Source organism: Schistocerca nitens, chromosome 4 (assembly GCF_023898315.1).
Source record: "Schistocerca nitens isolate TAMUIC-IGC-003100 chromosome 4, iqSchNite1.1, whole genome shotgun sequence".
Lineage (NCBI taxonomy): Eukaryota > Metazoa > Arthropoda > Insecta > Orthoptera > Acrididae > Schistocerca > Schistocerca nitens.
In genome coordinates this window covers 969,338,682-969,365,225 of record NC_064617.1, presented here as the reverse complement: position 1 = coordinate 969,365,225, position 26,544 = coordinate 969,338,682, and the positions used below count along the sequence as shown (strand labels likewise).

The 26,544-nt window shown below is 43.1% G+C and overlaps 1 protein-coding gene across 4 annotated transcripts in view; it reads left to right on the top strand.

Annotated features, from left to right (window-relative positions):
• Positions 1 to 26,544, top strand: part of LOC126253660 (proton channel OtopLc-like) — an 856,134-nt gene that overhangs the window by 735,746 nt on the left and 93,844 nt on the right. For all 4 annotated transcript variants that reach the window (XM_049955174.1, XM_049955178.1, XM_049955175.1 and 1 more), the window contains exon 7: positions 1,940 to 2,100. In XM_049955174.1, the coding sequence (XP_049811131.1) occupies positions 1,940 to 2,100 (161 nt within the window). The remainder of the gene's footprint in view (positions 1 to 1,939; positions 2,101 to 26,544) is intronic.

Here is a 26,544-nt window from a genome sequence, read left to right as displayed (position 1 = left end):
TTCAACAGGTTTAGAGCAAAAAAATTGTGAAGACCAATACCAAACAAGTACTGTTTAAACAGTTGTCAGGATTTTTAATTAATTACCATCAAATAGATATCAACAAACAAACAACGCTGACTGAATAGTCAGTTGCAGGGGTGAGGTCACAGAGAAGTTAGCTGAATGTCTCAGACACAGCTGTTACTAATTACCAAAACACCTGTCATTATGTTGAAATCAAGAACTGTTCGTAAAACCAACAAATAACAATATTTAAAAAGAGGTAGCCTCCCAGAAACAATTTTACTGAATTAAAATGCACTGAAGTTTAGGAGAATTTGTCACATACAGCTACTTTTAGTTATGAGAACCACCTATCATTACACTGGAATCAGATTTTTATAAGCAACAAACAGTGATATTTAGAAGGGAAAGGCAAGACAGCAGCTTTCATTAAACAGTTATAAGAAATAACCTTATTAAGCAGCAAATTCTAGGATTTCTAAAGATGATCTGTGACCCCTTAATGGACAATAACAGACAGTTAACTTCACTAAATTAATTTGGGATAATGTCTCATACCCAGCTGCCATTAACTATAAAACACCTTTCATACACTGAAACGAAATACATGTTTTTTCCTAAGTAACAAACAACTATTTTTAGAAAGGGGAGATGGAGGAAGACAGGCAAGACAGCAGCCTTCAGTATACAGTTATAGCAAATAACAATATTGTAGTGTGATTGATCACATGTGAAGGTAACACAAAACCCACCAGAACATGAAAGAGAAGGAAGAGAGGCGAGAGGCAAAGGCAACTCTCTTTAAGAGTGGGCAGGATGGGGCCATTCTTCCACTCCTTAAGATGCCAAGACTCTCGGGCATCTGTGCTAGCATTGAGCCAGTCCCAAAAACAACTCCAAGTAGCTGTTGGCTCCAAACTACACTAGGATGCCCACTAACACAAACCACTTGGCAGGACAGACAGTGACTGCTTGTGAACCAGATGCTCCACCATCATTAGGATGGACCATTGGACCCCACACCATTGAAAGCCTTGAGTCACTTGCACTTCCAAAACAAATTCCAGCTCCTCACTGACCTCGCCAATTATGAAGCCTTCCTACATTGCACTTTCATCATTAGTGAGGGCGCCACTTGTGAGGTCCAAAGTTAAAAGGCAAAGATGATCCTAGAGGGAGGAATTCAATTTAGTATTGAGTTCACATGGCTCAGCTGTGTGGATGCATGTGTGTTTCTACTTCAGAAGAAAGACTTTGTCCAAAAGCTTAAACATTTTAACATTCTTTTTCATTGTGCCTGTCTGTGATTCAGTGCCTCGTCTATGTGGTGAGCAGCAATCTATCCTTTCTATCTAGTTGTTATTTCATCCTGGATCTTCCATTGTTTGCTATATGTGAATACTGTATACTCACTGAAAAGATGACACATTGAGTTGTAAACAGGTACAGTGAAAAGACACTTACTCTTAGCTTTCAGCCAAAGCCTTCATCAGGAGAGGAAAACACACACACACACACACACACACACACACACACACACACACACACCACGTAAGTAATCGCACTTATCACACACACACACACACACACACACACACACACACACACACGACCATCATCTCCAGCAGCTCGAACCGGTCTGAGGAAACATGATACTCGGACTGGTCTGCGCTGGCTGAGATGGTGGTCATGTTTGTGTGAGGTGTGCTTGTTTTTGATGAAGGCTTTGCTGAAAGTTAATGTGTAAATGTCTTTTCCTTGTGCCTATCTGCAACTCAATGTGTCATCTTCGTGGTGAGTAACAATCTATCTTTTCTTTATATTGCTGATATTCCAACCTGGAGTTTCCATTGTTATACTGTACACATAAGATAAAAGCTGTTGCAAGTCTATTTTGTGCTGTAGTAATGTGGTTTGTTTAATTTCAAACTAGCATTTGGCCTTGGGACAATGATCTATAATGGACTTGAATGTGGAGCTTTCTTCGAAATTCCCTTCAACTCTCCTTGCTACCAGATACTTCGAGGAATTAATCCAGTGTTACAGATGATTTTCACTTTCATGCAGATGTACTTTATATTCATGAACTCAAGGGTATGTATAATCTTGTTCTCTAATGTACACTGATTTTTTCCTGTTTGATATAAACATTGCCATGTTTTGTACATCAAAGGTAATTCCTGCTTGACTTAGTATTGTTCATGGGTCCTTCAAAATGTATCTTCTGCAGTCCCTTTCTAGCAGTCTTTGTAACCAGATTTTTAAAAAAGTGTGAAAATCCAATAATCTTTTCTCTTCATATGTTGTCTGGGTAGATTATCCCAAATTTTTGCCATGGGACCATCAGCTGCTGTGATAATGCGCAACTTGCAAGTGGCAACTAATAAGTATCATACTGGAAAAAATACCTCTAAATTTAAAATTTATAACATATGTCAGTGGTGACTTAGTTATATTTATCACACTGCTGAAAGTAAACTGAGCAGCTGAATGGAATCAAAAGTGCCTTGCAAGGAGAAAATAAAATGAATGTTAACAAAAGTAAAATAAGGGTAATGGAATGTAGTCAGATTAAATCAAATAATGCTGAGGAAAGTACAGGGAGATTATAATGAAAGTCAAACTTTCAAACTGCTGTAGAAATAAGAACACTGCTCAGAATGATGTCAAATTGCAACAGAATATTATCGGAAAAGGGAGATAACATATGACAGAAGAAGAATAAATAGTTACGAAATGTAGCAATAGATGGCACTGTAAGCATCATAATTTAATGGTGGTCAACTATGAATGACAAATGAATTGTACAAGAATGTGCATGGGTGTACAGGTGTGATACTGCTAGTTACATAAGCCCATCCACTACGGCAAGGTCATCGGATGGGAAAAATCAGTATTTAGTTGTCCTCAGGCAAAAACCCGCATAAAAAGCAGCAATAACATTGGTTTTTAACTGCCCTGAGGCCAAAAACTGCATAAAAAGCATCAATCAAAATCAAATCAGATTATTAGTTTCCATGTGACTGGCGCAAAACATAGTCAATATTCTGTCCACCATTTTCTGCAACAAGTTTATATCAAGAAACAGCATAATCCACAACTGATTGAAGTGTTTCCGGTATCACATTCAGAAGGTGTTGCGCAATGCATGCCTTCAACGCAGCTAAGTTTGCGATCGGAACACTTAACACAACATCTTTCAGACAGCCTCACAGCCAGAAGTCACACGGATTAAGATCAGGTGATCAGGATGTCCAGGCTGTAGGGAAATGGCGGCTGATAATTCTAGCATTTCCGAAGTGGCACTTCAGCAGCTGCTTAACTGGCTTTGCAATGTGCGGAGTGTGCCATCTTCCATAAAAATGATCGCATCCATGCTGTTGAAAAGCTGGAATGATGTGGTTGTTCAAAAGACACTCATAGCACTTGCCAGTGACTTTACAGGTAACAGCACCGGAAGCACCTGTCTCTTCAAAAAAGTATGGCCCTATGATAAATGATGCTGTAAACCTGCACCCCTCTGTGACCTTTCCAGGATGAAGTAGTACTGGTTGATTTGCATGTGAATTTTCCGTTTCTCATATTCAACAGTTCTGTGTATTGACATATCCCGTCAGATGGAAGTGGGCTTCGTCTGCTGACAAAATCTTCCACAGCCAGTTACTGTCCGCTTCCATGCGAGCAAGAAATTATAAAGCAAAGGTCTCTTGCTGGCAGGTCAATGGAAGCAACTCGTGCACATGGATAATTTTGAATAGATAGCAAAGAAGGATGGTTCATAGGATTTTACACACAGTGCTCATGGGTATGTCCAATGTTCAGGCAATTCTCCGTGCACTACACATTTTCGCACCACCACTCATCTCCTCCTGCATTGCTGTGGCCACTGCTTCCACTGACATCAAATCAATTTGTTTCCTCTCTCTGCCAGGTTGCACACCAAAATAACTCATCTTTTCAAATTTCCAAATCATTTTCTCCAGACCCATGGCAGTCATTGGACCAACACCTTTTTCCAAACCCTTCAATGTCCGGAACTTCTGGAGAGCAACGTGTACACAGTCATCGTCCTTGTAATACAGCTTTACAAGCAGAGCATGATCCTGCATTGAGACTGTCATGGCGAACGTCACAGACACAAAGAGGATAACCCAGCGTATTTATACCAACTTTAATGGGTCGAGCACATGACAGGTGTTTTCATTTATGTATTCTGACACATACAGCGCCATCTATTGATCAATTTTCACACTGCTTTTTTTCTTCTGTCATACGTTTTCCCCCTTCTCTAATAATATTCCATTGGAATTTGACGTCATTCTGACCAGTGGTGTTATTTCTACAGCATTTTGAAAGTTTAACTTTAATTATAATCACCCTGTAGATTAGAAAAAGAGACACTAAAAGTGGCAGTGAGTTTTGCTATCCAGGCAGTAAAATAACAGATGGTTGCCAAAGTTGAGCATTTATAAAGTGTAGACTGTAATAGAAAGAAAATTGTTTCTGAAGAAGAGAAATTTGTTAATATCAAATATAAATTTAAATATAGTAGGTCTTTCCTAAAGACCTTCATCTGGAGTGTAGCCTGTATCGAAGTGAAATGTGGATGATAAGAAGTTCAGACAAGAAGAGAATAGAAGATTTTGAAATGTGATGCTACAGAAGAATGCTGAAGATTAGATGGGTAGATCACATAATTAAAAAGGAGGTACTGAATAGAAATTAAGAAATCTATGGACACACACACACACACACACACACACACACACACACACACACACACACACACACAAAGAGGGGGGGGGGGAGGTAAATAACTACAGAAAGAGAGCAAGAGGAGATGAGTACAGTAAGTAGGTTCAAACAGATATGGATTGCTGTAGTTTTCAGAGGTGGAAAGGCTTGCACGGGATAGAGTACTGTGAGGAGCTGCATCAAACTAGTCTTTGGGCTGAAAAGCACAACAACAACAATAGTTAATTTCATGCAAATGGAATGTGTAAATGACTTGACTTGATTTTGTTACTGTATAATACAGAGTTCTCTAGTTAATTAATTCAACAGTCACTATGATATACCTTAAGAAAATATAAAAATAAGCTTTCCCAGTGATTAGGCTTTGTAATTTGGGAGATGCATTATTCCAATGCAGTTATTTTTCATTAACAGAATAGTCTTTTGAATATGAAGACGCCAGTAAATAAAAGCAGAGTTAGTGCCCTTTGGTTCAGGGCTTACAAAATGTTGAATGGCCTGTTAAACTATATTATTTGGCCATTGTGAATAACATCATCATTCTCGGGGGTTAAGACAAAGAATAATTCTCAATGTCTAATTTCTGAAATTTAAAATTCTGCTAGATATTTTAGGTCTTCCAATTTGCATGACACAATTCTGAGACATTCAGTTGTAACACAAATAACACATATTCATTACATATCTATTTTCTATTTAATTAAAGACTGTTCACTGACCAAATAGAAAAAAGAAAAGGAATACAGGTCAGGCAAAATAAAAACAAAGAAAAGTACAAGAAAGGTTTTATTTGTTTATTTGTTTATCTGGTTCTGTGAATATTTGGGTTTCATCACTCAGTTGTTTTCAGTTCTTCTGGAAGTATATTGAAAATGAAAGCTGCTGTGTAGTGCCCATATTTCTGTACAATGCTTAAGGAATTTTTATCCACAGTGTATATAGTTTTTCCATCTGGTGTTCAGTGAATGAATGTTACAGTTTCTTATGAATGAGTCAGTATTGCCAGCAACGAATCTCATGATAAAATATATACACAGGGACAGCAGAGAGAGAATTCTGAAATACCGAATGATGACCTACATGAAGTTCGAGAACTGACACTGCAGATCAGTCTGACTGCCCATTATTGGGCTAAGAATATTCGTGGTGAGTGCACAGAGTTGCCCCGAAATCTAATACCGTAAGTGATATACTTTGCAGAAACTACGCCATTTACCAAGAATGCTGTATTATTAACTCTAGGTGGTCAGACTCATGTGCAGTGTCAGTTGGCGAATTTCATGTAGGCCATTGTTCAGGTATTTTGGAATTCTAACTCTGCTGTCCCTGTGCATATATTCCACCATGGGATTTGCTGTTCGCAGTATTGACTCATTATTTTAAAAAAAATCTTAGATTTTTTATTTTATTTTTTAGCTGAATGGGAAAAAATGCAGCATAAAATATGGGAAATTGTAGTTGTGGCTAGGTCATTTAGGGAATCTTGTTTGTCTGTTACATTTATTTTGTTTATTGAGGCAATCATATCCTGCTGTGGTTGATGTGGAAGTCCCCACTCCACATCTCCACCTTTCTTCTCTATTTACATGGAGAGCTCTGTGGCTTTAAACATTTCAGCTTTATAGGTTTCAAACTGATTCTTTGGCATTGCCCAGTTACTTATTTTTCCCAATCTTTTATTACATAGGAATAGGTATCATATACATCCATATGGTTTTGATATTTTTGAAAGTATAAGTTCAATATTTGCTATTTGGGGAGCAAAATAACTGATGATGGTCGAAGCAGAGAGGATATAAAATGTAGACTGGCAATGGTAAGGAAAGCGTTTCTGAAGAACAGAAATTTGTGAACATGGAGTGTAGATTTAAGTGTCAGGAAGTCTTCTCTGAAAGTATTTGTATGGAGTGTAGCCCTGTATGGAAGTGAAACATGGATGATAAATAGTTTAGACAAGAAGAGAATAGAAGCTTTTGAAATGTGGTGCTACCGAAGAATGCTGAAGATTAGATGGGTAGATCATGTAACTAATGAGGAGGTACTGAATAGAATTGGGGAGAAGAGAAATTTGTGGCATAACTTGACTAGAAGAAGGAATCGGTTGATTGGACATTTTCTGAGGCATCAAGGGATCACCGGTTTAGTATTGGCGGGCAGTGTGGAGGGTAAAAAACGTAGAGGGAGACCATGAGATGAATACACTAAGCAGATTCAGAAGTATGTAGTTTGCAGTAGGTACTTGGAGATGAAGCAGCTTGCACAGGATAGAGTAGCATGGAGAGCTGCATCAAACCAGTCTCTGGACTGAAAACAACAGCAACAACAAGGACAAGATACAAATTTTAAAGCAAAATACTTTACAAAGACATTATAATATTAATGTAGTATGCAACTTGATCATGGGCAACATTTTTAGTTCCTCTTTTGGGCAAACCTACCCTTGAACAAATTACATTGTGTGTGGAAGAAATATGGCAATCACAAATTCATACCATAGTTCTTAATAGAAGCTTCTCCAGGCATTCCAAAGATACGCTGCAATACACACAAAACTATACACTCAATGAGAAATTGAATTAGGTACTAACCTAGTAGCACGTAGCAACTCTTTCTCTCGCAATCACAGCAATGATGCAATGTGGCATCATTCTGTGGGACATGGAAATCTTTGGTGAGCCATTCTAATCCTGGAGCAGTCAGTATCTTCCCACTACCCACTACTCCTAACAGTCATGTAGTATGGTGGAAGATGTGTTTTTTCAAAATCCACATGGAGAAATTAAAACATTTAGCTCAAAGAACACCCCTATCTTTGTATCAACAGAAGATGAATCTTAAATGTAGTGACATGTTCAAGCAATACGGTTCTTCCTGAAAGGATGATCTGAGTGGAAATAGGCAGAGTCATCATTTATGTGAAAGATATGTGGTTATCACATAGGATCGGTTGGAGATAACACACACTAAGTATCGAATACGCATTTATTATGCACTGGTACAGAACAAATATGGCAGTAGAACACGCTATGCACTGAAAGTGAAGACTAGAACAAAGCAGTCCAAAGAAGCAAAACTCACCCCCCACCCCAGGTAGTGCAGATCATGGTGGAAGGACGCTTCATTACACAAATTTGTAATCTTGGTGCCAGTGCGGTGGTTGTAGGCAGTGGCCGGCACAGGACGTGGGCGCAGCAGAGTCAGCAGTGAAGGAGTCCCGTGGTTCCAACAGCTGTACAGGTGGAGGGGCATCTACTGAAGGCAGGTCAGCATCCTCGGTCGGCTGACGGTGATTCCTCGACGAACTCAACAGGAAGGAGGAGGGGTTTGCTGTATAGAATCTCAGCAAGCGAGACATTCAAACCTTCTTTATGAGCCAAGCAGATACCCAGCAGAACCCACGGGAGGGTCTCCGACCATAGGCCGCTGTAGCACATTAGCAAGGCCTTGAGTGTGCAGTGCCACCACTCGACCAAGCTGTTCAACTGCAGGTTGTAAGCCATGGTGTGAAATTTGGTTACACCGCAGAGTCGCGGAAAGAGGGTGGACTCAAATGGCGTCCCTGCTTGGTCGTGAGAGACAGGGGACAGCCCAAGAAAGCAACCCACACCGAGACGAAAGAAGGGGCGACGGTTTCAGCCATGATGTCAATAAGTGGGACCGCCTTGACCCAGTGGGTCACACTGTCAGTGATCAATAAGATGTATCAGTAACCCTCGGATGCATGGAGGGGACCAACGACATCTATATGGACGTGCCAAAAACACCCCTTTGGAATGTCAATCTTACCCAGTGGGGGTTGAGCGTGCCTGCAGACTTTTCTGCGTTGGCATGAGACCTATGACAAGTGCCATTACTGATGGCTGAAACTCACGTAGGGGGGTTGACAATAGGGGTCAAGAAGCTATCTGCAGGCCTTGGGCGATGTAGGCGTAACGTTGGCTGAAGTCAGCAATGGAAGACGTGATGCAGGAGTGGAGCATACGGATGTGTCCTGTAGATTCGTCCACAGTGGTGAGAAATCAACAGGAGGCAGTAGAATGCTTGACACAGGAGCAGATTGGTGAGAAGATGCTGTAGAGGTATGTGATGGACCGCCTCATTGCGGTTCTGCAGATAGGCAAAGTATGGTGCGCCGTACATGTGACAATGCAGTGGAGGTAATGGTAAGGCAGGTGCAGAAGGCATCATTCTGGGTACGGAGTTCGTCGATTTGTGAGCGCATGCCTGACAGGTCATCGAGCCTTGTAGTAATGTGCTCAACCAGGGATGCACATGTGGAAAGCGTAACCAAGGAGGCAGAGAGCGAAGTCATGCTGAACTTGTGTGAGCACGGAACTGTAGTCAGACTAGTGATGGAACGCGGCAGTCTGCAGATCTGGTGAAAGATCATAATTGAGTAAAAAATCCAACCTGATCACAGGTTCATCCACGTCGGCAACGTGGAAGGTCCAAGGGTAGGTATGAACCGGTGATAGGTGAAGCGACATCTTGATGGAGCCATGAACCGCAGTAGGAAAACGATTGGCAGCGATCAAGGCAAGGGTAGAAGGTGATAGTGCTTCAGAAGCGAGCTTGGTCAGGATTACGCTAACATCGGCGCCAGTGCAAACAAGAAAGCAGATGCCCATTGACATGTCTGTGGCATAGAGGTGTCGTGTCACTCAGGCGAGTGATGCGTAAGACAATAGGTGCCGTGAAGGTATGTGGCAGGATGTGGCACCTAAACATGAATGCCGGACTAGTTTGGGTAGGTACAAGGCATGTGGCAAGTGTAGGAGGCATACCCATAAGTAGCATGGAACCAGCACAGCAGGTAGGACAGTTTGCAGGGCGTTGGGTGTGGGAGGGGGCCGCAGTTGACTGCGTCGGGTCGGTAGCCGATCAGGTTGCTGCTTGGGCAAGGTTGGCGACTGTCTGAAGCCTGCTGGCAGTACCTCCTGTAAGCTGCTAGGTGGCAGCTCCTGACTGGCAGCTGAGACGAGCGCACTGGCCTCTGCTGGCAGTGCGTGGAACCAGAGGTGCAGGCATGCCAACTGAAGGTGATGGAGATGTTGTTTGTGATAGGCAGTGTCGGTGACAAATGATAGTGTAACCCTGATTCACCATGCGTAAACAAACCTCTAGTGGGTCAGCGACATGAGACAGTAGATGAAGTTGCAGATCCAAAGGCCTCTTGACCCTCCACAATGTCCAAAGCATGGCGTTAGGTAATGTTTGATCCTCGATTAATGCACATATGTGCTGCCAAAGCTGCGGTGGGGTGTGGTCGTCGAGTGCTTGTCATGAATAATGTGGTGGATAGCCTCCACCAGAAGGTGCTCAATAAGCAGTGCTTTTGCCATCAAATATTTGTGCAAGGTAGGCGGTGAGAGAAGCAAGTCACTGATAAGGTCCGTATGAGTGTGGAGGTGGCTCACCAGGCAGACAAAGTGGGTGTCATTGTCCGAAATGCCAAGGATGTCCAGTAGGTGATCCACTAAGGTGAACCAAGTCTTTGGGTTATCTTTTTGCAAAGCAGGTAGTTTAGGAAACCTGCCGGGTATCACATGCTGATGCGGCACCAGCAGACGGAGATCAGTGTGAGCAGAGCAGGACACCTTCGACAACGGAAGTGCGGTAGTGGTGAGTGGTGCATCACCCGAGGTCTGTGTGGAGCAGTGGCCACATGCAACACATTTTGTGGAGGGAGCAGACGTATAAGTCGGCACAGTGTGTCCAATCTGCAAGCCCAATGGAGAACATGGCACGTGTGTAGTGACCGGTGCCATTGCAACAACGGCAGGAGGTCTTTGTTGATCCATTATGGACTGTGGGACAATGGCTGGCGTGTATTTCTTGATACAATAATTTACCAACAGCCGTATGTGTTGTAGAAATTTATTTTATGAACTTCTTGTATGCTACCAGTTTCAGCGTTACATTAATGCCATCTTTAGGCCCCACACGTCATAGTTGTAAAATCGTTTTGCAAACTGCCCCAGACTGTATTGCCTGGCCACCAAGAGCTGTTGCCTAGCAATTTGATGCATGGATCCAGTTTATAGCTCCTTCCGTGTATAGCGATTTTAAAACTATAACGTGTGGGGCCTGAAGATGGCATCAATGTAACGCTGAAACTGGTAGCACGTAAGAAGTTCATAAAATAAATTTCTACAATACACATGGCTGTTGGTAAATTATTGTATCAAGAACAGCAGGAGGTGGTCACGGTGAAGCCATGGGGGAGGGGGGGTTGACCTGGTAACCAGCACGGGCGGTACGTCTGGCACCAATATGAAAGTCAGCGGAAGGCGGTCATAGTGCAACCACGGTGCGATGGTCATGGGGCGGGGGAGGGGGGGGGGGGGGTTTGCTGCGACACTATGCATATACCCCGTGCATAGAAATATTTGATTCACAGTTCTGGAACTTCTTCGGCACGTCAAATCATCCTGAAGGTAACGATGTAGAGGAAGGATAAACCACTATGTCTTTAACTGGAGGGTTTTCCACGTTGCTGTTAGGCAGCGTGCATTTTCCATGTTGTGGCTGCTGTTGTGCTGCCACGCTAAGTGTTGGCCACATTGTGCTGGGTAAGGTAGGTAGCCGCCAGTGTGGCCAGGTGTAAGTAATTGTTCACTTTTCACCAAATTCGAAGTAGGTACATTTATCAACTCGTGATTGCAAGCATAGTTAATGGGGCCTGTTACACTTGCACCGAAAGACACTGGCAGATCCATTGTGGTGGAAACAATGTGGACTGGCACACGAAGTTTGTAAATGATGAAAACAATCACAAAATAACTTGCGATGAGACAATGACGGTGTCTGAGTCACCACTGTGGTTATCATGTAGGATCGGTTGGAGATAACACACACTAAGTATCGAATACACATTTATTATTCACTGGTACATAACAAATATAGCAGTAGAACAGGTTACGTGCCGAAAGTGAAGACCTGAACAAAGCAGTCCAAAGAAGCAAAAGTCACTAAGACAGGGCGCTATGCACCAGAGAAGCCACAGATACTTTCCACTATATAACTGTGCCCCTTACAACAATCATTCAAGCAATTTCTATAGATGCACACATTCCGTATATCATACAGTGTGATATTTATTTCCATGTTCTAGTTAAAGAGGTTCTCGGTGACTTTATTTCACAAATTTTCCACCATTATTTATTGCAGGGCTTTTAAATTCATGCAATATTCTTAGAGTATTTGTGTCAACTTGATCCAGTTGTACAGTTTTTGAAGACCTCATTGAGTCAGAAGATATATATCTTCTAAATAGATGTGGTAATATGCACTTTAACACTGCAGAGGTGTCATTCTTTGTTATTAACATCACTTTCTGCACCTTGAAGACATTGCTCTGTATTAAATGAATGAATACTTGCATTGATAGAACATTTCAAGGAGGAAAGTCACTACAATAGTGTTCAATAGAGCAAAATGGGTGCTACATAATAAACTAGATATTGTTGAATGCCAAGATAGTGTCCAGCACTGGATGGGTCAAGCTACAAGGGTGCTCTACTATGCTGATGTTCCACACCTTACAAAGATCTTGGACTGTTGTCAAAAGTAGTATGCCCCCTGGTAGAAAGAAAAGTGTTGCTCAGCAGTTACTGCCAATCTTGCCAACATGTGATGATTCCAGTATTGCTGAAATCCTGACAGCCCTTCATGCCATGAGGGCAAAGGAATGAATAATAAGTAAAGAGAGCAAAGGCATCACGAGTGCTTATGCACTTAATAATCATTCCATTAACTAAAACAGAGTGGGAGAAGACATCAGGACTTCTGGAAAACATAACAGTAACTGCTAACTGAAGGAGGAGTGATGCCAGATACTACTTGGAGACATATCTCAGTCCAGTATGGGTTATTTCATATTGATCACATCCACGGTAAACAATGATCAAACTCTGTCAACATAAAGCTTTAATGAGAAGGGCACTTGAGATTTTCTTTCCAATAACATGTAGAAATACATTTGGTTCTTTTCCATGTGGTAACTGGAATAGTGCATCAGATAACAATTGAATCCAGCAAGACATATTATTAAACCTTAAAAAGGAGGTAAAAACAATAAACCTAACAGTCTCTGTTAAAATCTGTCTGACTGGAGACTGCCTCCTTCCATGAGTTGGGAATCTTGCCACCCTTCATGAAACCTGGGATGGACTGTGTATTACACTTCAGCATTTTGCTGTTTGTAGATGATCTTGCTTCTCCTCCAACCTTGCAGTGAATGCTCACATCTGTGGGGATTGGTAGAGAAGCCAGACAAACAAGTGGTTCCTCAAAAGTGGAAGAAGCCTTTTTAATAACTGCAAGGGCAACAGTTTGCGTGACTGAGTCATCCAGCCTCATAACATTAGCAAACATGGCCTTGCTATGTTGGTTCTGAAAATAGCTAAAAACAAGGGAAAACTACAGCCATGACTTTTCCCGAGGGCATGCAGCTATATTGTGGCTTTAATGATGATGATGGCCTTCTCTTGAGTAAAATATTCCATATGTAAAATAGTCTCCCATGTAAACCTCTGGGCAAGGAGTACTCAGTGCATTCTATGAGTCAAAGCATGGAATGTTGAACCAATGTTGTTAATTGGGTAGGTATGTTAGAGAATTCAGAAAGGGAAATAATTTTAACTTAGATACACTAGGAATTAGTGAAGCTGAGTGGCAGGAAGGAAAAAAAGCCTCTGATCAGGTGAGTGCAAGGCTATAAAGACAAAATCGAATAGGGTTAAGGCAAGAGGAGGTCCAATAATGAATAAGAAAACAGGAATAGTAATCTGCTATGAACAGCATAGAGAATATATTACAGCAGCCAAGTTAGACATGAAGGCAACACCTGTAACAGTAGTATAGGTTTATGTCCATACCAGCTTTGCAGATTATGAAGAGATTGAATGAATGTATCATGAAATAAAAGAAATTTTCAGATAGTTAAGAGAGGTAAAATATAATTGTGATGGCCAGCTGGAATTTTGTAGTAGGAAAAGGAAGTGAAAGAAAAATTGTAGGGGAACATTTACTGGGGAAAAGGAATGGAGGAGGAAGCCACCTGGGGTTGAATTTTACACAGAGCATAATTTAACCTAAGTTCTTGAAAACATTCACAAGTCATACTTTGTATTTTTTATTGACCAGTTTCACTCTCCAAATGAACAAGAGCATCTTCAGAATACACACCGTAAAAATTGAGATAATATGGAAAACTTATTGATCTTACTGTAAGTGCATAGTCTGCTTCCAGTATGGAGACTTACATTTAAAGTTGGCTAACAGCTCTAAAGATTGCCTTTTAAGTTGTTGGCTGATAGCTCTAAAGATTAATTTGGCTGTACCATAGTACTTAAACTTAAATTTAAAGTACAGTAGTAAATGATGATGTTGACACTGCCAAAGATGAAATTGACTGTACAACAGTGCTTGTAACATCCAAGGTATACTCTATCCAAAGATAATTTCCAGAAGTACAGCCAAAATAATCTTTAGAGCTATCATCCAACTTTAAAAGCAACCTTCAATGCTGTCAGCCAACTTTAAACATAAGTCTCCATACTGGAAGTAGAATATGTACTTCACCTAATGTCAGTGTAACTTTTCCGTATTGTCTCAATTTGTGCCTTTTGCAGAGTTTATTCTCATTATGCTCATGTTCATTTGAAGGGCAGAACTGGTCAGTAAAAAATACAAAGAGTGACAATTGACTGTTTTCGAAAACTTAGTTTTAAGAGGTGCTCCCCCTGCTGGCAGTGTGCCAGCTCTTCATAATTTAATCATCATGAACACTTGGTTTAAGAATCAAGACAGAAAGTTCTACATGTAGGCACCAGGAAGTTTCCGATAGTTTTTATAACGATAAGACATATTTCAAAATGAGGTTTTAAAGTGTATGGCATTACCTGCGGCAAATGTGAATTCTGACAATAATTTATTGCTTATGAACAAGAGAGGAAAAACAAAGCAATTTGACAAAGTTAGAAACTTGCAGAGATGTTCAGCATGTAAAAGGGAGCATTAGACAGCAATTGATGTAAACAGGGGAAAGAAAGAAGATGAATGGGTAGTTTTGAGAGATGAAATAGGAAAGACAGTGGAGGTAAAAATAAAAGGGCTGGTAAAAATTCTGTATAACACAAGAGATATTGAATTTAATAGTTCATGCAACAGACTGTACTAGATGGCATCGCAGCTGCCTGCCTGCCTGCCTGCCTGCCTGCCTGCCTGCCCCCATTACTGCGAGTGGCTCAGTAAACATGACAGGGCACAATGCCACTGCTGGCATCAATCACAGTTTGCAGTGCCTCTGAGTCAATTTCAATATCGCTCATTGGCAGGTATATTAAATCCCTCCTCCCTTAAATCAGCATTTAAGACTGAAAATGTCCCAAGCTATGCCAATGCTTGCAGGGATGGGGAGTAGGGGGAGGGGGAGGGGGAAGGAGGGAGATGGGCAGGGCACCAGAGCACTCCCACCAAAAGATACTAGACCATGGACCCAGCTGAAGACTGAAGAGCAATTGGAGGCGGCAGTGCCAGACTACACCAGTACACTAGGAGTGAGGGTAAGTCGGGGTGGAGGGAACAGTACTGCCCTCATAGGCTCCCACACTAATATCTTCTCACCAGCCCTCTCCAACGAGCTGTGGACAGAGGTATGGCTGGTGGTGACCCTTGTGTCTGGCTTGGGGGATGAGGGTGGAGGGTCAGGATTACAGATTGTGACAGCTGGTTGCGATGATGGGTCAGATGGGTGTACACGATTGTAACATCAACCAGCTGATGCCCCCTGTTGTCGACGACCATCTCTTGGGTCCATCCCAGACAGTGACTGAATATGTGTACCCAGACCCAGAAAAAGGCATCCGCGTATAGGTGGGCCTATATGCCGGCTGGTTACACTGCGTGGGCTGCAGGATGTCTAACAGGGTGTGATGCCAGCACCCATGCATTTGTTTCACGGGATTGACCCCGTTGACGGGGAAAGACCATTACATTGTAAGGAAGCTATGCACGGTCTCCTGGGTAGATTATGTGTGCAAGGCCTTCTGCAACTATGCTTTGAATGTACCGACCATGCATTCAGCCTCTGTGTTGGAAGCAGGGTGAATGGGGGCAATGGTCTATTCAATGCCATTACGGTGACAGAAGGCCTGGAACTTCATGTACTGAATTGAGGTCCATACTCAGTAGGGTTCACAATGTTCCCCCAGTGAAAATACTGAGAGGGCACGGATGGTAACAGGCGTGGTAGTGGACGACATTCGAAATGCTAGGTGAGGGGGGGTTTCAGAGAGCATCCGATACCAATCATCAGCCAAATAGCTTCCTAAAATGGCACAGCAAGATTGACAAAGAATGACACAATTCCAGAGACTTTACTGGTCTCATACAGATGTGATTTTATGTATATATACTGAAGTGACGAGTGAAAATTTGTACTAAGGCCGGGAATCGAACCCAGGTCTACTGCTTACTAGCTATGCAAGGTTTCCTGGATAGATGATGCCTGCAAGGCTTTCTGTGTCTGTGTTTCGACTGTTCTGACCGTACACTCAGGCTCTGTGCAGGTGTGTTAGCTACTAAGCCACCTCAGCACAGCAGTTCATACATCTGCATGGATTACCCTGATGTGCCTCCCTCCTCAGACCAAATTCTCACTGCAGTTCCAGTCTGCTTTAAATTCCTCCTTACATACTGACAGGATTCCCAAGGCTCTCCACATTCTGGAATAGCACCTCAGCATCGAACATAAATGGGGGATCCATCCTGAAACCCAGGTGCAGGTACTTATACAAATGAAATGACACAATTTCAGAGACTTTACTGGTCTCATAAAATATAGAAATTTTCACGTGCTGCTTCAGTATATACACATAAAATTAGCAAGGGTCCCCACCCATCAGTGCTCAGAGTGCTGTCAAGTTGAGAAACAATGTGCAGGGGCTGCCTGATCGAAAAAATATTACAACAGGAATAGCACACACATTCAATGTCAACATTGATGCTGGGCCACTACACACACCACTGTGCCAGTGGCTGCATGTACATCATCCCCCAATGCAAAGCCTTGAAAGAGCTGGAGGATACGGGGCCGGAGTTGGGACCAAATAATAACTCAGTGTTCAGAGTCCTCTGTGGCCAAATTAAAGATACCCTTTGTGGTGTTGCGCCAATTGTGCAATGTGAAAAAATTACCAAAGTCCACATCAGCCTGGCTGGAAAAGTGTTCAGGCCATCTGTTCTGTACCACAGGCAAAACTTTCCACAGGACCGGGTCACAGGACTGCGACGTGGCTACTTTGCACACAAGCAGCAGGAATACAGCCAGAGTTTGTTGTAAATGTTAACCCGTGGCAAAAAAGACTGTTTCGTGGTAATCTGATTTCACACGGGCCCCGGGAGGAAGGTGGGACAGAGTGTCTACTTCGATGTCTTTGATGGTGGGGCAAAAGTGGATTTCATAGTGGTAACCACTTAAAAACAATGTCCAGCACTTCAGATGCTGTGCCATCTTTTCTAGACGCTTAGAACAATAGCCAAACAATGAAATCTGGGTATGTGGTCAGTCAACAGGTGGATTTGCTGCCACTGAAATACACATGACATTTCTTGACCCCATAAATAATCACTAAAGCCTCCTTCTCGATTTACAGTTAGTTGAATTGTGCCATGGTCAACATTTGAGAGGTAAAAGCAATTGGCCATTCATATTCATCTGACACATTATAGGACAAAACTGCTTGACTCTGTACTGGCACAAATCTGTCACAGGTGTCAGCAGCAAGCCTCATGCATATTGCAACAGACACCATGCCACTTTGAGACTATCCTCATGGCACTGGACAACTGGTTTATAGGTGACTGCCCCCACAGTTATTTGACACTCTTCTTGTACAGCTGTTGTAAAGAGTGTGTAATATGTGACACATAGGGAATAAACTTGAGATAGTACGTGATTTTACACTGAAATGAATGCAACTGTTTAAGATTATTAGGACTCGGCATATCAGTGATCGTGTCAACGTTGTTGCATACCCGTGTCACTAAGAATGGACCCCAGATAATTGACTGTGAGTGCAAAGAAATTACATTTTTCCAGCTGACAGTGTAAGCCATTATGTCTTTTAAGAGAAACTATGTGCATCATCCATTGACTGGTTGAAATGGGGGGAAATGATGCCTTGGTCCTGAAGTCAAGTGAGTTCTGCTTGAACACAGAAATGGTAGTGAATGGGCTTTACAAAATTTTGACATCACTGAAGGCTGCATAAAAATGTGAGCAGAAAAGTAATGGGCACACCTGAGCATAGACTCAAAAATGTGCTTGTATGAATTGCATAATGTCAAGGTGAGAACAGGGCACCATTTTGGGCACTCAGTTGACTTGTTCAACTTTTTTTTTTTTAACACAAAAGTGGTAAAGGCATCTAAGCCAAAAATGTTAGCAGCAGTAGAGGAGCTCACAAATAAGATGATTAGTGAAGATTTGACATTTTTGTACTTAACTGCTATTGACAGTTCTTCAAGAAGATAAATGGAATAGCAGCTGTAAGACATGACCTGGTGCTGGGTGAGCAGTGGAGACCTAAGCCGCCAATACATATCACACTCACACTCCATCTTGAGGCCACAAGTGGCCTATCGGGACCATCCGACCGCCTTGTCAACCTCAGTTGAGGATGCGGATAGGAGGGGCGTGTGGTCAGCACACCGCTCTCCTGGTCATTGTGATTGTTTTCTTTGACCAGTGTCGCTACCATTCGGTCGAGTAGCTCCTCAATTGGCATCACGAGGCTGAGTGCACACCGAAAAATGGCAACAGCGCATGGCGGCTGGATGGTCACCCGACAACGCTTAACTCTGGTGATCTCACGGGAACCGGTGTATCCACCGAGTCGAGGCCATTGCCGCCAATACATATCCTCACTGATTAGTGACCTAACTGCCCTGGTGTCCTGCTGGAATTTCACAGACCAGCTGGAAAACATCAGGTTCAGTGTAAGTCTGTGCAGCGGCAGGGGAGCTGTGTGCTCCACAACTGTGATAGTGTGGGCTGGTGTGCTGTTCCCATGTCACTGCTGAGCTTGTGCTCAGGAGGACACTTCTTGACACGTTGCTGCACAGTGGCACCATTTGCCATAAGCCCAGCAGTTCACTTTGGAGTGCTGGTTGCCACAGTCAGTGCAGGACTGGAGTGTCTTTGACTTGTGTGAAGCATGTCACAATGTTGAGGTTGGGAAGGTGTTTCTGACTCACTCAGTTGATGCTGAGAGGGGAACAGAATGATTGATGTGGTTAAGTCTCTCATGAGGTGCGAGCGATTTGGACACCCTCGAACGCTGGTGAGACTTGGAGACAGAAAACAAAGATAATGAGATGGAACTGTCAATTGACTGCTGCTTGTGATGGTAGCAAACTACTGTCGATATTTGGATTTCATTTGTGAAGGCATGCTGAACTTAAGAAGCAACCTTGGAAGATTTAGCAATTTTAAACACTTCACTGAGACTAGTGTGCCTTAAGTTGCCATAGTCTGCAGTCTCTCTCTGTGTGTGTGTGTGTGTGTGTGTGAGTGTGTGTGTGTGTGTGTGTGTGTGTGTGTGTGTGTCAGTTGTCTATTTTTATTGCTGGCTGAAAGCTTATTTATGACAGTCTTTTTGTTGTGCCTATCTGCCACTCAGCGTCCCTGCTGTCTGGTGAGTAGCAACTTTCCTCTTCATAATATTGTTGCATTCCATCCTGGATTTTCCACTGTTTGATTTTCACCAAGACTAGGATTGGACATGGCCAAAGCTTTTGCTGAGACCTCCTGCCAGGGGCAAGGTGCACAAGCACATCTTGAATTGATGATTCTGTGTACAAAACTTTACAATTCAGACACATGAAATAGCACTGCAAGTCGACAGTATATCCTGTGCATTTTGTTTACAATGATGATTTAACTGTAGCCGAGCCACAAGGTGTGTCTTGTATGACTGTAGTATTCGGTTACAGGACACAGAGAACATTGAAAGACAAAGTTTTAGTGGTCAGAGAGTGGTTGCAATTTCCACACCACTCTATATAAAAGACTACTAAAACACAAGAGCAAGGCACTTTGCTGTCTACCAGAAATGCTATTAGCAGAACAGTGCAGTTCAAAATGATGTAGGTAGACTTGCCAGCTCTCCAAAGACTTGTCAAAGTCTGTGAACTGCACTGCAGTCATAGCTGTGACAACTGACTGATGTTTTTCCCACTGAGATGTGCCCTGCAGGAGAGCTACATACTGTTCCTGCTGTTGGTGCCAAAGTTCCAGAAACAAGGGATCCATAACACTGGCACCGGCTATGAATGTGTCGCTGAAAGCACAATTGGGTAAGACCTCGTCACCACTTCTTTGTCAACTCACAATACGAATGCATAATCCGTAAACAAAACCACATGTGTCAAAAGTGGATCACTGCATGAAAGCGAATAATGAGAACAAAAAATTTCAGGAACAGCACAGCTTCAAAATCCAGTAAACAGAACAGCACGATTGATAACAGCTCGTGCAATGTACTGTATTAGACTGAGGCACTGCTGCGTGCTTGACCTCTTTGCTGCAAGCGGCTCAGTCCACATGATGTGCTGCATCTGTCCCTGGTGGGAGCTGTCAATTGCAATCTGTTGTGCCTCTCAGTTGCTATCAATATTGGCGATTGGTGGGGATAACAGTCTATGTTAGTGAAACAAACTTGAGGAGAATATTATAAAAAAAGAAAGTGGGTGAAAACTAGATGAAAGATATGATACTCCAAGAAAAATCTGACAGGGCACTGAAAGACCTAAATGGAAACAAGGACCCTGGAGCAGATGACATGCCCACAGAATTATTGAAATACTTGAGAGAGTCGGCCTTGACAGAACTATTCATGTGGTATTCAAAGTGTGTGTGACAGTCGAAGTACCCTCAAGTGTCAAGTAGAATGTAATAATTGCAATGTGTCAAGCATAGATTGCTCCTCACCACGTAGAGGACATATTGAATCATAACAGGCACAATAAAGAAGAATGCTAAGTTTTCAGACAATCGGACAAGGTCCTTTCTTTTGAAGTAGAAAACACCACACACACACACACATGAGCCTGGGTTGTGTGTGTGTGTGGGGGGGGGGGGGTGCATGCTACATAATGAGTAACAATACAACATTTCCATATTGGTGTTGTTAATCTCTGGACATTCCATTATTTGGTAGAAAGTAATAATTCCAGTTTCATAGAAGATATGTGCAGATAGATGTGAATTACTGAACTATTAGTTTAATAAGCAGCAGCTACAAAATACTGATGCAGGTTACTTTCAAAAGACTAGAAAAACTGACAGAAGCTGATCTTGAGTTATATGAGTTTGGGTTCAAGAGAAATGTAGAAACCTGTGACTCTTGGACTTATCTTAGAAGATAGCTGAAGAAAGGCAAACCTTTGTTTCTAGCATTTGTAGGTTTGGAGGAAGCCTTTAATATTGTAGGTCAGAAATCAAACCCACATATACTTAGAGACATTTATTTTTACTGGATTACAGTCGGAAGTACAGCTCTAAACAAAAAACGAAAACAAAGAATAAACATCAAACTATCAAAATTGGCTACTCTTCTAGGGAATAAACAATGCAGTTCACTGGTTGGTCTCTTGTTCCCACAATATTGTTCACAGAAATTCTCTCCCTTTGAAATTCTGAACTTATCAGGGATAACATACAAGGAGTAAAAGGTTATGTAGAAATTTTATAGAAACCAGAATGTAGTTATGAGAGATGGACATGAAAGGAAAGCTGTAGTTGAGAAGGAAGCGAGACAGGATTGTAGCTTATCCTCAATGTGATGTTATCTGTACATTTAGCAAGCAGTAAAAGGAGCAAGAAGAAATTTGGAAACGGAATTAAAGTATAGGGAGAAGAAATAGAAATGCTGATGTTTACAATGATTTACAGTTCTGTGAGAAATGGCAAAGGACTAGGAAGATCAGGTGAACACAACAGATAGTTTCTTGAATAGAGGTTGTACAATGAACACCAACGAAAGTAAAACAAGGGTGATAAAATGTAGTCAATTTGAATCAGGCATTTCTGAGGGAATTAGATTAGAAAATGAGACACTAAAAGTACTCCATGCATTTTGCTGTATCGGGAGCTAAATAACCGATTGTGACAGACATAGAGAGGATGTAAAATGCAAACTGGCCATAGTACAAAAAATTATTCTGAAAAAGAACAAATTGTTAACGTTGAATATATTTAAGTGTTAAGAAGTCTTTCCTGAATGCATTTGTCTGGAGTGTAGCCATTTATGCAAGTGAAATGTTAGTGGTAAACATTTCAGATAAGGAGACAGCAGAATATTTTGAAGTGTGGTGCTACAGACGAATATTGAAGATTATGTGGGTAGATCTAATATTTCATGAGGAAGTACTGAATTGATTTGGGGAAGAAGAAATTTATGGCACAACTTGCCTAAAAGAAAGGATCAGTTCATAGATTCACACAATCGTAGCTTTCGGCCATTAAGGCCTCTGTGAGCAGTACACACACACACTCACGCTCATACTCACACTCACACTCACACTCATGCAAGTGCAAGCGCAACTTGCACACACATCTGCAGTCTCAGAGAGCTGAAACTACACTGTGAGCAGCAGCACTAGTGCATGATGGGAGTGGCGACTGGGTGGGGGTGAGGAGGAGGCTGGGGCAGGGAGGGAGAGGGATAGTGTGATGGGAGTGGTGGACAGTGAAGTGCTGCAGTTTAGACGGTGGGTAGGAGAGGTGGTGTGGAGGGGGAAGGGGATAAGTAGCGAAAAGGAGAGAAATAAAAATAAAATAAATTAAACAACTGGGTGTGGCAGTGAAATGAGGGCTGTGTAGTGCTGGAATCGGAACAGGGAGGAGGCTGGATGGGTGAGGACAGTGACTAACAAAAGTTGAGGCCAGGAGGGTTACAGGAACATAGGATGTATTGCAGGGAAAGTTCCCACCTGCACAATTCAGAAAAGCTGGTGTTGGTGGGAAGAATCCATATGGCACAGGCTGTGAAGCAGTCATTGAGATGAGGGGTATCATGTTTGGCTGCGTGTTCAGCTACAGGGGGGTCCACTTGTTTTTTGGCCACAGTTTGTCAGTGGCTGTTCATGCGGACAGACAGCTTGTTGGTTGTCATGTCTACATAGAATGCAGCACAGTGGATGCAGCTTAGCTTGTAGATCACGTGACTGGTTTCACAGGTAGCCCTGCCTTTGATGTGATAGGTAATGTTAGTGACCGGACTGGAGTAGGAGGTGGTAGGAGGATGTATGGGACAGGTCTTGCATCTAGGTCTATTACAGAGGTAACTACTTTGAAAGCTAGTGAAGTCTCTGTGATGTTATGGGACACACATCAGTCAATTACAGATGAGTTTTTACCTCTACTCATTTTGTTTAGCTATTGTATTGGTATTTTAAATTTATCATAACAATAGATATGTAAGTGATAATGGGACAGAGAGGATCAGATTTCAAATTAGGTTATTTATTAAACATATTTTTATATATTTACATAATAGAGGGAAAGATTCCATGTGGGAAAAATATATCTAAAAACAAAGATGATGTGACTTACCAAACGAAAGCGCTGGCACGTCGATAGACACACAAACAAACACAAATATACACACAAAATTCTAGCTTTTGCAACCAACGGTTGCTTCGTCAGGAAAGAGGGAAGGAGAGGGAAAGACGAAAGGATGTGGGTTTTAAAGGAGAGGGTAAGGAGTCATTCCAATCCCGGGAGTGGAAAGACTTACCTTAGGGGGGAAAAAGGACGGGTATACACTAGCACATACACACATATCCATCCACACATATACAGACACAAGCAGACATATTAAAAGGCAAAGAGTTTGGGCAGAGATGTCAGTCGAGGCGGAAGTGCAGAGGCAAAGATGTTGTTGAATGACAGGTGAGGTATGAGTGGCGGCAACGTGAAATTAGCGGAGATTGAGGCCTGGTGGATAACGGAAAGAGAGGATATATTGAAGAGCAAGTTCCCATCTCCGGAGTTCAGATAGGTTGGTGTTAGTGGGAAGTATCCAGATAACCCAGATGGTGTAACACTGTGCCAAGATGTGCTGGCCGTGCACCAAGGCATGTTTAGCCACAGGGTGATCCTCATTACCAACAAACACTCTCTGCCTGTGTCCATTCTATGCGAATGGACAGTTTGTTGCTGGTCATTCCCACATAGAATGCGTCACAGTGTAGGCAGGTCAGTTGGTAAATCACGAGGGTGCTTTCACACGTGGCTCTGCCTTTGATCGTGTACACCTTCCGGGTTACAGGACTGGAGTGGTGGTGGTGGGAGGGTGCATGGGACAAGTTTTACACCGGGGGCGGTTACAAGGGAAGGAGCCAGAGGGTAGGGAAGAAGGTCTCCCACTTCCAGCTCCACTCCCCCCAAAACCTCAAATTTCCAATCAACACAATCTGGAACCACAACACCCTAATTCAGTAGTTAACATTTCCTACAAACCTCTCTCCCAATCCGATACCTCTGTCCTATCCAAAGGCCTCACCTTCAGCCCCACTCCCAGATTCAATGAAACAGCCCTCGTCAAAGATTTACTGTCCTACACTCGTACTCTCTGCTGGAAATATCACTTTGCCATGAAGAAAAATGATCCTAATCCTACTCCTAATGATCAAACTCCCCAAGACACTATCCAAATTGAACCCTGCCTGGAAGTTCCGTCCTCCGTCACAGCGGGATCCACCTCCTCTTCCTCAAAATCACCCTCTCCAAACCTTCCAGGAATTTCTGACTTCCAGCCTTGCCTCACAATCCTTCTTAAAAAACCTTAATCCTACTCCCAACATCACCACTGCTGAAGCCCAGGCTATCCGTGATCTGAAGGCTGACCGATCCATCGTCATTCTTCCGGCGGACAAGGGTTCCACGACCGTGGTAATTGATCGTCGGGAGTATGTGGCTGAGGGACTGCGTCAGCTTTCAGACAACACCACATACAAAGTTTGCCAAGGTAATCCCATTCCTGATGTCCAGGCAGAGCTTCAAGGAATCCTCAGAACCTTAGGCCCCCTACAAAACCTTTCACCTGACTCCATCAACCTCCTAACCCCACCGACACCCCGCACCCCTACCTTCTACCTTCTTCCTAAAATTCAAAAACCCAGTCATCCCGGCCGTCCCATTGTAGCTGGTTACCAAGCCCCCATAGAACGTATCTCTGTCTACGTAGATCAACACCTTCAACCCATTACATGCAGTCTCCCATCCTTCATCAAAGACACCAACCACTTTCTCGAACACCTGGAATTCTTACCCAATCTGTAACCCCCGGAAACCATCCTTGTAACCATTGATGCCACTTCCTTATACACAAATATCCCACACGTCCAGGGCCTTGCTGCAATGGAGCACTTCCTTTCACGCCGATCACCTGCCACCCTACCTAAAACCTCTTTCCTCATTACCTTAGCCATCTTCATCCTGACCCACAACTTCTTCACTTTTGAAGGCCAGACATACTAACAATTAAAGGGAACAGCCATGGGTACCAGGATGGCCCCCTCATACGCCAACCTATTCATGGGCCGCTTAGAGGAAGCCTTCTTGGTTATCCAGGCCTGCCAAACCAAAGTTTGGTACAGATTTATTGATGACATCTTCATGATCTGGACCCACAGTGAAGAACAACTCCAGAATTTCCTCTCCAACCCAACTCCTTTGGTTCCATGGGATTCACCTGGTCCTACTCCAAATCCCATGCCACTTTCCTTGACGTTGACCTCCACCTGTCCAATGGCCAGCTTCACACGTCCGTCCACATCAAACCCACCAACAAGGAACAGTACCTCCATTGTGACAGCTGCCACCCATTCCACATCAAACGGTCCCTTCCCTACAGCCTAGGTCTTCGTGGCAAACGAATCTGCTCCAGTCCGGAATCCCTGAACGATTACACCAACAACCTGACAACAGCTTTCGCATCCTGCAACTACCCTCCCGACCTGGTACAGAAGCAAATAACCAGAGCCACTTCCTCATCCTCTCAAACCCAGAAACTCCCACAGAAGAACCACAAAAGTGCCCCACTTGTGACAGGATACTTTCCGGGGCTGGATCAGACTCTGAATGTGGCTCTCCAGCAGGGATACGACTTCCTCAAATCCTGCCCTGAAATGAGATCCATCCTTCATGAAATCCTCCCCACTCCACCAAGAGTGTCTTTCCGTCGTCCACCTAACCTTCGTAACCTCTTGGTTCATCCCTATGAAATCCCCAAAGCACCTTCCCTACCCTCTGGCTCCTACCCTTGTAACCGCCCCCAGTGTAAAACCTGTCCCATGCACCCTCCCACCACCACCTACTCCAGTCCTGTAGCCCGGAAGGTGTACACGATCAAAGGCAGAGCCACGTGTGAAAGCATCCACGTGATTTACCAACTGACCTGCCTACACTGTGATGCATTCCATGTGGGAATGACCAGCAACAAACTGTCCATTTGCATGAATGGACACAGGCAGAGAGTGTTTGTTGGTAATGAGGATCACCCTGTGGCTAAACATGCCTTGGTGCACGGCCAGCACATCTTGGCACAGTGTTACACCGTCCGGGTTATCTGGATACTTCCCACTAACACCAACCTATCTGAACTCCGGAGATGGGAACTTGCTCTTCAATATATCCTCTCTTCCCGTTATCCACCAGGCCTCAATTTCCGCTAATTTCACGTTGCCGCCACTCATACCTCACCTGTCATT